This window comes from Phragmites australis, chromosome 7 (genome assembly GCF_958298935.1).
Source record: "Phragmites australis chromosome 7, lpPhrAust1.1, whole genome shotgun sequence".
NCBI classification, from domain to species: domain Eukaryota; kingdom Viridiplantae; phylum Streptophyta; class Magnoliopsida; order Poales; family Poaceae; genus Phragmites; species Phragmites australis.
In genome coordinates, this window is record NC_084927.1 from 35770454 (window position 1) to 35788259 (window position 17806).

Here is a 17806-nt window from a genome sequence, read left to right on the forward strand (position 1 = left end):
AGAGGAGATGAGAGAAGAGGGAAGAGAGGAGAAATTGAAGGTGAAACCCTATCAAAGGAAGGAGGTTCTTTTTTAACAAACCCGGTAGGATACCCAGTAGACGTAGGTTAGAATGTACTACATCTGTTCTATTTTATTTGTCGTTTAGTATATCGATACAATCTCCAACAAACATGTTTAACCATTACTTTTGACAACCATTTTTTTAAAAGTTGATAAAAATTAGATGGTGTCAAAGAATTTTTTACGACAAATTCACTACTATCGTTTTCACGTGCCAAATCCTAACAGTTTTGTGTATATTAGTGGTCAAAATTTCTAAAGTTTGACTGTACGTATTCTAGGATGACATTTATTTGAGAACAGAGCTAGTAGATCTAGGATTAGAATTAGAGTTAGACATAGTTTAAAAATTAGATCATGTTTGTACATATATTTTAGCAATTTGATTTAGTATTTAGACATATGTTATGTATTAGATGTGTGATTTAGACATAGTAGAGATATAGTTGAGTTAGTAGATTTAGGATTTGGAGGTGTTTGATGTAGCAACATATGGATATTTTGTTGCAATGTAGATTAACTGTTGGGCCGTATTTTTAATGAATGTTGTATTATTGTAGATGTAGTTTTACATAACTTTTTATGTTTTGTCATAATAATATTAGAGTTTTTTGTTGATGGTTGGTAGATATGTCGAATAAGTGGTATTTTAAGATTTTTTTATGGGAATTTATGGGAACAGTGAAATATTATATATTCCGAAAGGGTAGTACTGTCCGTATTTGAGTAAAAAAATAAGGGTACCTACAGACCTGTGCAGAAGAGTGTCAGACACTTGTACGCCTAATTGATACGGGGTTTCAAAATAAATGTCGAGGTTTAAGAGATGATCATTAGCATTGTGGGCAACAATATAAGAGATAGTGTGCATTGAGAGGTAAACCCACACAGGAAAGATCAAGTCTGGAGGATGTACATGCAGAATATTGTGGAAAGAGGTTGATCACCTATGTTGCTTGTGCAATAAAAGAATAAGGTGGCAACTGGAGAGATGTATGGTGGGGGTACGCGGAGGAGGATGGTGATGAGGATGAGTATGAGGGTGATGAGGATGTCGATCCGGATGCCACACATTTACGGATTATCTGACTGAACCGACTGGTGATGCAAACGAGAGGGAATGAATCTCTTCTCTAATTTAACAGATGAAGCGGGATGATCTTGAGACTGATGAAGCTTTTGAGAATGACATATCTGATGATGAGAACGATGCTCATGTTCTAGCGATTGGAACAATTCCAACTTTAACAACTTTGTGGTGAATGAGATGAATCAGATGTCCTAGGAGTATACGCAGAATGAAGTGGTCGAGGGTGCTAAGTATCCTACCAATCATGCCATAATGGATGATGTGACTCAATGGATGACATCACTTCAGTGATAGTTTTATGTTGTCAAGTCAAGTAAGAAGGAATATGATGTTAAGTATATGAAGGAGGGTTGTTTGTGGTGGGTTCACGGCTTCAAAGGGAAGTGGGTTGAGTATTGGAAGTTGTCGATTATGGTGAACCATACTTGCACGATAGACGAACTTGAGCCTAACCACGGGAATATCACCTCAGCATTTGTCACCAATGTGATATACACCTAAATTGTGAGCAACCTGTGTTACAAACTAGTATGCATAATTAGTCAAATTGAGGAGGAGTATAAGTGCACTATTAGCTACAACAAGATATGGAGAGCGAAGAGGAAGGTAATTGAGACAAGATTCGGGACCTATAAAGCGTCATATGATAATCTTTCACACTTACTACAAATTATTGCTCGAAGAAACTCAATGAGTGTTACAACATTGATAAGTATACATTGTTGTCTTAACCTTACAAGAATGTCTTAAAGAGATACTTCTTCACATTAGGACTATGTATGATGTATCAAAGCTTTCGAGCATTGTCGGTATATCCTCTGCATCAACAACACTTTTCTTACGAACATATACAAGAGACATATGTAGAACCAAACCACTAGCCTCAACCTCCACAACTCCGATGCAAATGGCATCCGATCCTCTTTACTCAAGAAATACATATTAGATACTACGCCTGATGGGGTCAAAGTGCCCATGTGCTGATGTGGAGACTTTTATAGGGTGATAAAATCATTTGAGTTCTCCTACGCCTATGGAAGTAGGTTCTTCATGTGTCGTAACTACTAGTATGATCCACCCTAAAGGGGCAACAATGTTGGCTCTCGTCGTTAGGTAATAACTTCTGGTCAAACTGCTCAAAAAATAACTAAGATTTATAACTTAACATTTTTGTTTTCTTTGCAGTCGTTGCCACCACTATGTGACTTCTTACAGTGGATGTATATTGAGTAGTCAGAAGCGGATGTGTTCCTCCTTCATACTCAACACCGCGTCGTTTCGAGATGCTTCCATGAGATGTAAGCCAATGAGTGGAGGGAAGCTACACGCAAGCACATTTAGGAGGAGCAACAGAAGATGAGGGGGGAGCATAACCGTATGATGACGAAGACCCGTGAGGCGAGAGGGCACGTTGGATGTGTGAGACAGGACCAGAAGCGGTGAGGAAGAAAAATTACTAACATTGCACTCAGTAGACAAGATGTTGTAATATGTTATTTATATTCTTTAAGACATGTTGAGTTTAGACGCGATACTTGTTTAAGTTATAATGAGCGTGTACCGTACATGCCACTGTGTATGTCGCAGTTCTCATTAAAATCACAACGATCAACTTTTCATTTCTGTCAAATCCGAGTATCTAAAATATCGCACAAACATCTAGTGGCACTGGACGAATCAATAAAAAAAAATTGCGGCATACGACTGCCTATTCTGCCATAAATAAAATTAAATACGACCACAACAAGGTATTACCCGTTCATTAGACAGAATCTTTTCACCGGATGACAACAAAGTCTCACCTGGTGAACAGGTGTCATGTAACACATCACCACTCTTTTTTATTTCTAACCAGCGAGGACTATAAGATATCTCCTGTTCATGAGACGACTTTGGGAATTTGGATAGAAGTCCACTACCCTCTCTAAAATAATATAGAAGTCCACTAAAGAGAAAAGGCTATAAAAGCTTGTAAAAAATAAAAGAGATTTCCATAACTAAATAGCTTAATCTTCAGCTGCCGATTCTTCATCTCCGGAGGCGCCCTCCACCGCAGCCGCACCATACCCGCAGAGGCGCTGATGCGGGCTCGCTTCCGATTTGCGACGGCCGTCTCAGCTCGATGATCACAAGACTTACGCGCAGGTGAGGAATTAGCCAGCATCATGTCCATAGGACCATACAATGTGCTTTTGCCCGGGGTATTTTTATAGCTCTCTCTTCAAAATCACACCACGATTCATTTCACGATGTATGTGCTATAGAAGAAATCGAGAACAGATGGGGTAAACGAAGGGAAGAGTTGCGTCCTACAGTCATTCCAGGGAGAGAGAATACAGATCATACGTTCCAATTCAAGCTTAAGAACAATAGCATACGAAGGTACACGGTTGCCCTAGTATCTACATCCGCACGACAACCACCAACCAGGGCGGATCCCCCGGAAATACTAGAAAGCTCCTAAGCCTCACTACAATTTTTGGGCATGAAAGAGAAAGAAGAGGAGAGAATAGGGGGAAGGTGAAGAGAGAGAAAAGAAGTTGTTAAAGATCTCCTAAAATTTAGTTCTGAACTCGCCACTGGCACCAGCCAAAAAAAAGAACAATCTACAAAACGACGGCGTCATCATACATTAATCAGGATGTCAGGCGTCGTCAGATACGGTGGTGCTGCAACTGCAGCAGCCGCGAGTACGCGCCCTCTGGCCGGGTCAGGAGCTCCGAGTGGCTGCCGTGCTCGACGATCCGCCCGTCCTGCACGACGGCGATGCGGTCCACCCCTCGGATCGTCGACAGGCGGTGCGCCACCAGGACGGTGGTCCGCCCCTTCATCAGCCGCTCCAGGGCCTCCTGCAGCACGCACTCGGACTCAGCGTCCAGGGCGCTCGTTGCCTCGTCCAGCAGCAGGATGGCTGGGTCCTTGAGCACTGCCCTGGCAATGGCGATCCGCTGCTTCTGGCCTCCTGACAGCTGCACGCCTCGCTCGCCAACCGCCGTCTTGTAGCCCTCGGGCAGCTGGCTGACGAAGCCGTGCACATTTGCTATCTTTGCCGCCTCGATCACCTCCTCCTCGGTCGCACCATCCTTGCCATATGCGATGTTTTCTAGGATGCTCGCCGCAAAAAGGACTGGCTCCTGCTGCACAAGGCCAATCTTTAGTCGCAAGGACTTCAAGTTCAGCCTCCTGATGTCCTTTCCATCAATGGTGACTTTCCCCCCAGTCGGGTCGTAGAACCGCTCAATGAGAGCAATGACAGTACTCTTCCCAGACCCACTGGCTCCGACTAGAGCTTGGCTGCGCCCAGCTTGGATTTTCAGGTTGAAGTCCTTGAAGATTTGAATGTCAGGGCGTGCTGGATACGAGAAGTCTACATGGCGCAGTTCAATGTCCCCACGGACAGTGGTGACACGCTCTGACTCTGGATCATCAGGCTCAATTCTTGTTGCCCTGTTAAGGATGCCAAAGATGGATCGGATGGATTCACCTCCACGGATGATCTCTGGGGCAAGGCTCACCGTCTCGGCTACAGAGTTGGCAGTGACCACAAGGACAACAAAAACCTTGATGACCTTGGAGAAGGTGGACCCATGTGACCGGACGAGATGAGAACCGTACCAGAGAATGAGTGCTTCTGAAGAGTACAGGCAGAGCTGTGAGAGGCCAAACAGAAGACCTGATGTCTGGCTGCGGCAAAGGATTTGCTGCTCTGGTACACGCAGTTCATGGCTGAAGAGAGACAATATCTTGTTTTGAGCGTTGAAGGCTGCCACAGTGCGGATATTGCTCACACCTTCACCAGCCACCATACTGCTCCTAGCATGCGCCTTTGCCGTGTCACCAGCAAAACCCTTCATTGAAAGTTGCTGAAAGCAAACGAGAAACAACATTCATACATATTTCAGAGACAATGAGGTAGCATTCAGTATATTTTCTACTCAACCAGAATGAAACTAAGAATTGTTCTTATTTTGACACGTCGCACTCGATTAGCTAAAGATAAGTCTCATCATTTACATTTTCTAGAGATGGACTTATATGTTTGGTCAAGGTTCAACACTGAAACAAAGAAACGTATAGGATAAGAAATTACCTGGGCAAAATTGCCAAGCACAAGAAGAGGGAAAGTTGCCAGAATAAGGATTGCCACTCTCCATTCAATGATAAAACCAACAACGAAAGAAGTCATAAGGGAAGTCAAGTTCTGCAGAATGACTGATATTCTCTCAGCAATAGCTGACTTCACATCAGCTGCATCAACAGCTACACGAGCAGCCACAAGACTTGAGTTGTTTTCTTCTTCATCGAACCAACCTACTTCATTCCTAAGTATTGCTGCAGTAAACATCGTAGAGATTCAGAATATATTCAAGATGGCACCACAAAAAACTGATTATGGCACGGAGAAAAAAGCATACCGGACAACATGATCCTTCTAACCCTGGTTGTAAGATTTTCTCCCATGATACTGAAGAAGTAATGCTGCACAAGATAAGCAATGACAGCATATATGCCTGTGCCAATATAGATGAACACATATAGCTTAGTTTTCTTCTCCATTTCATTGGGGTCCCTGTAGTAGAACACATCGAGCATTTCACCCATAACAATGGCAAATGTGGGACCAATGAATCCCGAGAGGACAGAACCAATGGCGCCCAATACCGCATAAGGCCATTCAGGAGCATTCAGCTTCAGGAGTTTGAAAAAATAACCACGTGGTGCTGGGTATTTGCGGTCATTATCTGCATTTGAAATCATCTCAATGCGTCCATCTGCCCCAGTGCTGTACTGATAGCTCAGGTTCCTTAAACTTCCGGACCTGAGACTGAGAGATTTGGTGGAAAGTGAACTTGTCAAGTGCATTGACCGCAATCTGCGGGTAGATGCGCCTCCAAGATCTCTATTCCACGCCGTCTCCTGAAAACGGATCAGGGTGGCATATGCTCCAGAGCTTCCTTTGGCTAGAAGTTCATCATGTGTCCCAGTCTCAACAACTAGGCCTTGTTGGATCACAGCTATCATGTTCACATTTCTTATTGTGGACAGACGGTGGGCAACAACTACTGTCGTCCTCCCAACCATCAAACGATCTAGAGCTTCTTGCACAATACTTTCTGAGTCAGCATCTAAAGCACTGGTAGCTTCATCGAGGAGCAATATCTTCGGGTTCTTCAACATAGCACGAGCTATTGCTATACGTTGTTTCTGACCACCGGACAGCTGGATGCCTCGCTCACCTACCTGTGAAGCAAAATAGAAACATGTCAATATTTGATTGATTAGAATCGACTACACGTACATACATAAAATATATACGCACCATTGTGTTGTAACCATTTGGAAGAAGAGATATAAAACTATGGGCGTTGGATGCAGTTGCCGCAGCCTCAACTTCTGCAATTGTGGCATCTGGCTTTCCATACAGTATATTCTCAAGGATAGTCGTTGCAAAAAGAGCAGGTTCTTGGTTTACTAAACCAATCTGATCTCTCAGCCACCTCAATTGGAGCGTCTTTATGTCAACATTGTCAAGCAAAACCTGGCCTGCAATAAAAGGGAAACTTAAGAAAATAGTCTAAAAGGACCAATACATTCACAAAAAATGCAAATCAAGAGCCTATGAGGTACTGAAGTAATGCATTTGTTACCTTCATTAGGATCATAGAACCTTTCTATCAAAGCCACAACAGTGCTCTTTCCAGACCCACTGCCTCCAACAAATGCAACGGTTTTACCAGCCGAGAAGAAAAGAGAGAAATCCCGAAAGATCATAACATCAGGCCTTGACGGATAACTGAAAGTAACATCCTTAAATTCTATGTTTCCATGGACCTCAGCCAACCATTTTCCATCCTTATGATCATTAACTATGGAGGGTTTCTGACGAATGACCTCCAACAGTTTGTAACCAGCAATCTTCCCTTTACTGAAGGCTCCAAGGTTTGAGAAAGCTTGGCCAAGACTCCTGTAGAAACAAATTTAAGCAGTTATCACACACACAAGAGACACGTGGGAAAACAAGTTGCGGGTAAGAGAAAACAGACAAAATAGAATTATAATTATTTAAACATCTTTTTCACTTACATGCCACCGACAATTGCTGAAAAGATCGCTGTAAAAGCCTTTCCACCATTTGTCTGCTGATTCCTGATGAAGACACCAGCATACCAGAATACAAGTGCCCATGACATGCATGCTATCCCATAAGTACAACCGATCCCGAGACCTTTGGCCATCCCAGCTTTGTAACCAAGCTTCAGTGTGCTCTGAATTGCTTCAGAGTAGGAATTGAGTGCTTTGCACTCTCCAACAAATGAGTACACTGTTCTTACTTGTGCAATTGCCTGTCCAAGAATGCTTAGCATTCAGCATATAAGTAGATTGCAAGCTACTACATTCTAATAAATTGCATCATGGTGACTATAGACAGTATCAAATGTTGCACATTATCCAATGAACAAAATAACTAAACAATAAAAAAAAAATTACTCTGCTTATTGCTGGTAGCAGCATAGCAAAGGGAAGCAAAAATGAAATTGCACAAATAATAAAGCAACTGGGTGTTAGATTTGCACATGACCATTGATAAACCTTCATGAGAATATATGCGGTTTTCTTCTGGTAAGGTACAAAAGCATTCACCAGCTTTATATTACCAACAGTTGGCGGTCTTACATCATATGCCTAAAAATGGTCAACTCAACTCCCGTATTTCTTTAACACTACATACTACATCGTTTCAATGGACTGTAACTGTATGTTAGCCACAAAAAGAAAATCAAGAGTGATTATTTCAACAAAACAACACAATTAATTTTTTATTCATATAGTGCACCAAAATTCACAGCATATGTAAGAAATATCACTGTTTAAACTGTGCACAGAATTATTATGCAGATTTTTTTACAATGTACTAATATTAACTAGTAGGTTACAGTGTGTTCTCCAGATATCAACTTAGTACTCCTTTCTTAGGAGTAGTAACAAGTTGCTTAATTAAATAAAAAGTTAGGGGAGGGACTTTATATTATTTTTATTGAGCAATCCCTCTAGTGCAAATAAGCATTCTTGAACAAAATCCATATGTAGAGTTGTAGACTTAATAGGCCACTACACCAAATGTTGAGCACACAAAAGTCGTGTGGAAAGCAGAAACCCACAGCAACTCTGGCACAATGCACAGCCCCACCCAAGTTATGAAATTGCTCATAGGATCCCCAAAGCATAAAAGTTGAAAAAGATCAAATGGCATGTTGGTTAGTCGTATTGCAGCATGAAAAACAAGATTGTTGGTTCCTAATAAGCAGACAGCACCAAAAATTACTACCTACCCACAATCCCCAATTCCATCACAAGTCCAAGCACGCACGACAGAAATGCATAGATTAATGGAACACGAATCCTAATCCAGGAGAAATACTATATCTGATGGCACTAAGCTACAGTGGACAGAACAGCACCAACCATGTTCCTCACGGCGGGCACGCCAAGAGTCAGTATATACCTGCTCCGCAACGACGCCGGCATTGGCATAGGACTCCCGGCTCCTGGAAGTGAGACCGGTGAGCGTGTACGCATACAGGCCACCGGCGAAGGCGATGGCGGGGATGACTGCCACACTCAGCAGCGCAAGCCGCCACGCCGCGACGAACCCGACGACCAGCCCAGCCAGGAAGGTGGCGATGTAGTGGATGAAGTTGCCAACCTTCTCGCCGATGGCGTCCTGCACGAGCAGCGTGTCGGTGGAGACGCCGAACACGATGTCGCCCGTGCGCGCGTCAGTGTCGAAGAACCCGACGTCTTGCCGTAGCACGGCGTCCAGGTACGCCTTTCGGAGCGCGATCACCTGCCGCTCCCCAGTGTACATCCAGCACGCGATCTCTGGAGCACGAAAGATAACAGTTTTAGTCAGTGCGCAAGATTGAAACTTGAGTGTCGAAGAATGCAATATTAGTGTGTACTGATGCAACAGCCACGCCACCGGCATGGACTCCGGCGAGGTCGCTCGCCGGATTCGAAGACACGAGAAGGAGACAAACGTGATATAATTGTTAACTGCTCCCCGTTTGGTGTGATGGAGACGGGACTTGTGTTAAGGAGTGGGGTGGTCTTCGAGATACCCCACCGGCCATGACCAGATCCTATTTTGCGGACAGGCCCCTGTACCTCATTCCTATGCTTGAAAGGAGCCTCGGCGCGTCGGAGAAGACATCAAAAGAAAGGAGTTTGGGGGATTACCTGCGTAGGAGGAGGCGCAGACCACCAGCCCGAGGTAGACGAAGTAGAGCGCATACTGCAAGAGAAGAGATAAATCACTCTGTCAGCGCCCTAAACACTGGTGGGTTGCGAAGAGAAACTGTGATTTTGCGAAAGAAATCTCGTCGGGGATAGGCAAGTAATAGTAATAGCAAGTGGTTTGAGTGAGTGAGGAACGAAAGGACAGACCTTGGCGACCTCGTCGGTCATGGTGCGGAGGTCGGTCTGGTTCTTGCCGAACCCGTTGATGAGGTCCCCGAACAGCAGGAAGAAGAGCGGCATGGCGGCGCCGTGCGCCAGCGCGCCCAGACTGCCCGCCGCCATGAGCATCAGGTCCCACTTGTCCGCGAACGAGAACAGCTCGTGGAACGCCACCGCCTGGTCCCCCCGCTTCTTCCCCTCCCCCGCCGCATCGCCACCACCTCCTCCGTTCGCCGCCTTCTCCGCCTTTCCGTCCACCGCCACCGACTCCGCCATCGCAATGCGCTTCCCGCCCTCAATAGCTCGGCTCCCACTCTCAGGCCAACGCCGCCGCCGCCGCCCCGGTGTCCTGCGGCATTGGACAACGCTCCACTGCTTTGCTTTCTTGGGGTTGGGTTGCAGAGCTAGATGGAGAGAGCGCTTGGGCTTTGCCTCGATTTCGGTGACGTGCAGGAGAGGCTTGTGGGGTGGTGGTGGACTGGTGATGGTGTGCGTTTGTGTTCCGCGCTGCGGTGGTCAGGGTAGAAGTCAGCGCGGCGTCGGGGCGAGTGATAAAAGAGGAGGGCAGTGCAGTGTGGGGCGCGGGGTCAGAGAGGCAAGGGGCCAGCTATGCTCACTGTTCGGTGAGCTTAGGCCATCAGTAATAGAATCGGTATCCTCATACAGTATTATTGTTTAACGTGATTTGGCGTTCGCTAACAGTCGCATCGTCCTTGAACGGATATGTATCCAATGCTACAGTATTATGGTTGTGATATTGTAAGTAGCTGGTTCGAGGTAAACTTGTCGATAGTTTGAGAATCTGTATCACTGTTTTCTGAGTATGATTGTAGTTCGGAGATGAGTAAAATAATGAAAGGTATGAAATATGGTAGTTATTGAGGATAAAAAAAATACTGTAATAGTGTTAACGAATATTGTAATAGTGTTATATGAGATAAATTTTTAAAATATCTGTTGAAGATGATCTTAGCCGTTTGCTCTCGTCTTTCAATTGGATTGCAGCAATTTGCTAAAATTTAACCTGATTTTTTACACTACAGCACTACAACTAGCTTAATCAGAATACTGGTAGGAGTTTGCACGTAACGGTAAATAATCAAGTGGCAATAGAGGAAAGAGTTGGACCAGTACAGATAGCAATCTTCAAGATAAGAAGTAACGTGTGATTATAGTAATTTCAATGGAGATACACCGCTGATCGATCAACGAATATACTCGGCTGTAACGTTCGTATACTCGGTCAGTGAACAGCGCCAAGGAACAATCAGACAAACCTCGTTGATCGGCCCAGCCGGTTGACCAGCAGCCTCGGCTGAGCGGCGCCTCGGCCTCACCCTCACTGGCGGACGGCGGTGATGGTAAACGAGGGGCACAGTGCAACGCATTGGGAGGAGTGAAGTAAATTAAAGAGCAGAGGGGACGAGACGGTGGAGCAAAGGCAGGAGTCGTGATTCCTGAGACTAGCTTGGCAGGCAGGCACATGTCGCGCTGCCTCTGCCTGTGTGTGTTTGTGATTCCTCAGGCTTACTCACAGTCACGGCGCTCGGCCCATGCGCCCTCGTGGCCTCCTCTGCCGCTGCCGTTCGGACGCCAGGCTCTGGTCCCCCAATGGCGCCGTGCTCTGGTCCCCCAATGGCGGCAACGCAGTTACGCTGCTGCTCGGATGCTCTGCGCGGCGCGGCGCGCAGCAGCCACGCCGCCCGCCCGCCGGCGGGCTGGCTGCGGGGCGGACTGCGGAAAGCTGCTCGCCGTTTCGAGGCGGAACGGACGAGCCAGCCAATGGCCCTGTGGCCGTGTGGGCAGATCAGCTTGATGAATGAAACGGGGGCTGGTTGGTTGGCGCTTGCGGTACATGCGAGTACCATGCTTACTGCATGTGCCGCACGGTACCAGCGAGGTCTTGGGAGCAGTTTGCTACAGAAATTTTGGTACTAGAGAGAGAGAGAGAGCCGTTAGGTTACTGCAGGTGATCAATCTGGTTTGTCCGATCTAATCACTCACGGTGGTACGGACGATGTTTTCGCTCCACCTTCACCAATAGTCCAATACTGATCAGTCCGTGATCAACGAACCTCACCGACAGTCGGAAAAGAAACAGCTGAGAGCTGTTTTGTGATAGGCACTTGCTTAGTTGCTTCAGTTTCGATCGCGGAATCGTGTTACGTCGATCGATCATATGCACGTACCGACACATAAAACACGATGCAGACTGTTGGCGCTGATCTGACATGGTGATACTCGACGGCACGCGACCTTCCTGGGATTTCACGTCACCGCAGGCACCGAACATTGCAATATCCAACAGACAGGTTTAACCACGAAAGTTAGCTCACGCAACGCGATCAAGGCGTACAAGTGAACCTGCTAGCGAACAAGAGCTGATGATGGCGGCTCAGAAAAAGTTGCATCCTCCACTAATTTGAATGCGAGCTCAAATAATGGTGGCGCCACGTGGGCACAAGTGTTCTTTAGGCTAGACTAACCAACAAATTCCCAACCAAAATGTGAACCTGAACTTTGATAGACTCTGTAGAAATTATCAGGGCTGCTCCAAATATAAAACTAGTAGTATAGCAGGATAAGCAGAGAGAAGCGAATGCACGTTCTACGGCAGGGACAAAATAAACGGCCGCTGTCCTCAGAATGGGGATCTTTGAATCCGACGAAAGCAAATTTTGAGACAACACAGGCTGCTGCTGATCGGGACCCTTTTGACCGTCCGATCTTGCAAACGGTATTATTTCCTCGTGATGACAGCGCTGATAACCTGTCGAAATCACCAACTAGATGACCTTTGCTTGCAGTTACAGCCTGAATATTTTGACTGCGCATCGTCACTCTGTTGTCCTACATAGACCATTTCTAACCATATTTTTTTCATTTTACTAGCGCATCAACCTGTGCGAATGCACAAGCTAGATATTTAGCATACAACTGAATTTTAGATATTTGTGTTAATAATAATTGTATGCTAAGATACATCAGCTATTTATATTTAAATATTAGAATATAAAATATAAATATAATTTTTATTCATAATATTGAAATCATATTTATTATTTGTGAATAGATCTAATTTATAATTTTCATTTTATGTGTTATGCAAATTGATTTTTATTTGTTTCTTGATTTTTTGAAATTATTATTATTTTTAATATTGTCACCGTATCTCATATTATTTTTTTGAGATACATTATAAATTCTTTGATATTACTTTTATGTGATAATCCGTAATATGTTTGCGTTCTGTTGTTTTAATTTTGTAATATCTGATTACACGTATATTTAATTGGTATATTTTAATTGATTTGGAAAAGTGTATTTATTGCTAACGTAACTAAGTTGGAGTTTGCTAACGTAACCTTGTTGGACAAAGGATAACTATAAAAAAAAGAGAGGAAAGATCAGGAAGTAAGTAGTCTTAGAGTTGGACTCTGATTTGTTTTTTAATCTTTTGTTTCTTCTGGTTGTTGATATATGGTTACAGTTAGTCAATCAATCAATTCGACGGTCGGATGTTTTGCTTTTTTATGAGAATTTCTAGGATTTTTCTAGGATTAATATGGAGGCACCAAAAGGAGCCTCTAATTAGTAAATATAAGATTCTCTTTTTATTCCTCTATCTGCTTTTATACTCTTTATTCTTTTATTTTTAATAGTTTCTCTTTAAAATAAATTATGAAAGAAAAAAAAAGAAAATCTTAAAGTAGAGAGAATGAAAAAGATAATCTCTTCATAAAAAGAATTACGAAGAAAAGTCATTGGAACACTAAAAAAACGAAAATCCTTTAAATGACTCAAAGTAAAGTTGTTTAGAGATGATTTTACTAATACCAGTACTCGGTAGTAGTAATTTGAGGATGTAAACCGGCGCGTTTCAACAGTTATCATCCATCGAATCGAAGGCAAAAGGGCAGTGAAAGAAATAAACAATAACCAGTGCAGGGCTTTGGCAGAATGGCCAGATTGCATAAATGATTGGCCCAGCGGGCGGCACCAAATGATGGTTTCACAAAATTACCAGCTCACAATGACAGTGTATATAATAAACTGATACCACTACCACACAGTAGTATCTTGTTGGCCACGGGTAGAGTTGAGATTTAGGTCGTGTCATTTTTACTATTCACGGCACTTGTTTTGTTACACTCAAAGCACAGTGGGACACGAAATATTTTGAGCCAGATTGTTACGGTACGAATACGAGGGTTGTACTGTGATTAGAACCTTGGTACGATATGGATTAGGTTGTGCACGTGCTGGCATGGTAAAAAAAGGGTACGGCATAATCTGCATGATTATTTTTTCGTGTTTATCCTCTAATCTTTTTAATACAAAATGTGAGACACTAAAAGATATATGTGAATATGAGAGACACAAGTGTGAGATCGTAAAACATAAATACATAAGCATTATCAGGTAATATGGAGCGTTTATGAGCATTAGAGACATAAGTGTGAGATAATAAGAGATAAATATATAAGTATTGTTAGGTGACATAGAGCAGGACCGTGCCTGAGCCAGTATGACACGACGACGCCACGGCATGCCAAGGGCCATATTTAGGCCTTCCAGAAGTTGACTCGCGTTGGCACAACATGGCACGATGGATCAATCGTGCCTAATGAGCACGGCACGATGTGACACGAGGCACGATAGAATTGGGCCGTACAGTCCCAACACTAGTTAGGGGTACTCGTCACTTTGTCTTCGCTTTTGCATCAATACCAATACTATATATTATGCGGGGCGGATTCAGCACGCTCACAAGAACCCTGCTACTGTAGTTACTGTAGCAGGTAGCCCCACCATTACGTACTGTAGCTGAAGATGGAGGTGGGCCCACCGCTGTGTACGTACGCTTACATGTATATGTGTATGCATGCTTATATATGTATGTGTATGCATGCTTATATATGTATATGTATGCATATATGTACAATAATTTTGTTTTTGGGAAATTATAGAAAAATGTGAAAAGAAAATTAGTTATATTGATAAATCGACTGAAACAATCTAAAATGCAAAGAAAAAATCAAAAACTCCAAAAATAAAAAATTGTTATGTTTTCGGGAAATTATAGAAAAATGTGAAAAGAAAATTAGTTATATTGATAAATCGACTGAAACAATCTAAAATGCAAAGAAAAAAAATTCAAAAACTCCAAAAATAAAAAAAAAATTATTAGGTTTGTATTACAGTCATAGATAATGTCTATCAATAAATTATGTATCTACATATAAATATAAATACATATATATATATATAAGTGTTTAGAGCAAACCAACATCCCCTCTCCAATAACATATATTAACGGTAAAAAAATCGGCACGGTCCCAATCCACATGCTAGCTATTACTGTAGCTCAACATAACAATCTAAAATGCAAAGAAAAAATCTAAAACTCAAAAAACTATGATTTTTTTTAATTCGTATTACTGTCCTACCTACTATCCACCAATATATTATGTATTTATATATATACACATACAAATATATATTTATATTACATACATAAATTCAGAAGAAACCATTTCCCTCCTCCTCCGATATAATAACATATACTTAATGATGAAAAAATCGACACCCTCTCAAACCACGTGGTGTGTAGCTCAGCTTAACATTTATTTGAGACAAGGGCAGGAACGCGTGCCAATCTGCCTAGTGTTTCCTATGTGCCCATCGGCACGCTTTACAGGAAAAAACAGATAACGCTGATAAAGCTGGTGTGTTTTCTCTTTCTCTCTTTCTTTCAGCAGCCCACCAAAGGATAGAGGTGAGTAAACAAAAGGCTGTGGCACTTCGTGTGCGTCCTGGACGACACACGACACCCTGTCTGCTACCATCAAAAGCGGATGATGCGATAGTTGTCGTGCTAGTACAATTTTTGAGGGAATTCAGACATCTCCCTGACCCCTGTCCCGTGCAAGGTGCAACTCTTCAGGACGTTTTCTGTAGGAGCGTCAGCGTCAGGCTTGGATACTTCACGGAACCCACTATCTACTTGGAAGGTAGAATACTACACTAGTATAACAGGAGTACTATGGAAAAGGAGATGCATTTTGGAATATCTAATGCCTTGGGCATGCACATGACAGCTCTGGTTGGGTAATTCTGCGCAAGTTGCAGAATGTTTTAAGTCATTTTTATTGGTGTGTACAGCTATTGCTATTGATCCTCTTGAGCCTCAAGGCAGAAGGATAGCGAGCAGCCAGCTTTGCTTTTGTAACATAGCTTTAAGGTAATTCCACGCATGGTTAGGGTTTGTGGGAGTCATGATCCTTCACCAGAGTATATAATACTTAGCATACGTTCATTGCTGGTCCCTGCGATGTCGAAGACTAAACTGGATAGAGGGGGCTGATTAACAAGTCGCCTCCACGCTAACGTACCTGGCTTCCATGCAACATCCCAACTACTACCTCGCATATGCTTGGCAAGCAGAAAAGGTTAGGGAAAAGCAAACAAAGCTCCGAGCTGTGACACCGCCGAGCGCACGCTTCCCCACCGCTAGCTAATCGTAGCATCGCCATTAACTAATCGCTATTAGTACTAACTCAAAGATAGGATAGCATTGTTGCGCTAGCTATCTCAGTCAGCCCTGCTTGGGGTGAAGAGTCCAGGACAAGAACCCTAGATCAAGGATAAAAGTTCAGAGATCTGGCGACAATCACTGCACTTAACTTGCACACTAACCAGGTGCTTACGAACATTCATGGGAAAAAATTTGCACGGATGCATAATGGTCTCTCTTCCTACCAGTAGCGTGTAGGGCTGCAGGTCATCACTGTGCTCGAGACTGTTCAGATGAGGCATATGCGTGCGTCCAATTTGCTGGGGGCTGTTCCGTGCTCGCGAGAGCCTGCCGCACGGCCCCCATGTGATTGTACCGCTTCTGTTTCCCGTGGATGTGAGAGAGACGAGAGGAGAGGAACCATCAGTGAATGATTGCACGGCGCTGCTTGACGCAACATGTCACTCTGTTTGTCGAGACTCGCCGTCCTCGGATTCATGATCCTCCTCTACCAGAGGATGAGAGGACGCAGAAGCCACTCGGATCCTCATCATGTTCTGAGCGCCGCGCGCGAGGAGCATCAGCTGTTAAGCTTTTTGCGATTCCAGGACTTGCAAATCGCAGATTGTGAATGGCTCGCACTACCTGCTGCCTTGTCGGTGAAATCAGGTAAAAGCACAGTGGCAATAGCTCTAGCTCTGCCTTTTTTCAACTCGCTGATCCTGTGAGCCATGTACCTGTTGTAGTGTTGGAATAGTTTGCACGTGTTCGACGCAGTACAGCGTGCGAAGTCCATTACTTGAGCATTGCATCTGAAACTCTGAATGGTAGAACAGAAGAACAATTAAGTATGATAGCATTATTGGGGGGAGGGGGGGGGGGGGAGAGAAAACGCAATTGAGGCTACTACTGATCGAATATCGACATCAAACATGATCCGTTTGTATTATAGCATGAATTATATTAAATAAATGTAATGATCGTAACCCTGGTTTTATAATAAGAATCCTGAATACTAACTAAATTGCATAAGCACCTCCACCAGTTCTCGTCCTCAAGATCGACATAGATACAGACCATCTCAAGATGTCGCCATACCACAGTAAGAGCGTATGGAGACGAGTAACAACGAGGATAAAACTCAAAAGATGCACCAAAACAAAATGAAGAGGCTTCAAACCTTGAAAAACTGCAAGCGATGCATGTAGACTAGCGCAAATTCAACACTGACCAACTCTGCCATGCACAAAAGTATATGGACGAGTATTGGCCACCGAAACACAAGTCACATGAACGAGCACGGCAAGAAATCTGGCTATCGATAATAACAGGTTATTATCATGATATAATGATATTTTTTATCACTGAATAATAATAGTGACGTATTTTTCACGTCACACACTTCATCACAGAATATGTATCATAAAATGTATTTAATGACGAAGTCCACGAAATCGTTAAAGAACGTCTTACATTTTATGACGATTATATTATCGTATGGAAGAGAGATTATTCGGTGACATTTTATTTATCATGCAATTTAAGATTAAACGTAATTATTGGCTCTTATTTTGTCACTAAAATTCCCACAACCACTGCTTGTCTATGACGAAATAAGTTATGTTATTCTCTCTATATCATCACACATCCTATGAGAACATTAATAATATAGAAATACA

At 43.4% G+C, this 17806-nt stretch overlaps 1 protein-coding gene across 2 annotated transcripts; it reads right to left on the reverse strand.

The window, feature by feature from the left end:
• Positions 1-3487: 3487 nt before the first annotated feature.
• LOC133925089 (ABC transporter B family member 19-like) lies at positions 3488-10201 on the reverse strand. Of its 2 annotated transcripts, XM_062370924.1 has the most exons (9): positions 9599-10201; positions 9392-9446; positions 8658-9034; positions 7238-7497; positions 6802-7118; positions 6474-6697; positions 5569-6394; positions 5244-5485; positions 3488-5016 (listed from the first exon to the last, which is right to left on the reverse strand). In XM_062370924.1, the coding sequence occupies exons 1-9, from the start codon at positions 9884-9886 to the stop codon at positions 3808-3810; spliced, it is 3798 nt and encodes a 1265-aa protein (XP_062226908.1). In that variant the 5' UTR covers positions 9887-10201; the 3' UTR covers positions 3488-3807. The 2 variants fall into 2 exon arrangements, with proteins under 2 accessions (XP_062226908.1, XP_062226910.1); XM_062370926.1 differs by lacking the exons at positions 9392-9446; positions 9599-10201 and adding an exon at positions 9115-9334.
• Positions 10202-17806: the final 7605 nt, after the last annotated feature.

What these genes read in the sequence shown, in the direction of transcription:
- LOC133925089 (XM_062370924.1), bottom strand. Translation starts at nt 9,886, where the DNA reads ATGGCGGAGTCGGTGGCGGTGGACGGAAAGGCGGAGAAGGCGGCGAAC. An exon ending in TAGAAGGATCATGTTGTCCG is followed by an intron (nt 5,486 to 5,568) that starts GTATGCTTTTTT and finishes TGTTTACTGCAG; the next exon opens with CAATACTTAGGAATGAAGTA. An exon ending in TGCTTGGCAATTTTGCCCAG is followed by an intron (nt 5,017 to 5,243) that starts GTAATTTCTTAT and finishes GTTTGCTTTCAG; the next exon opens with CAACTTTCAATGAAGGGTTT.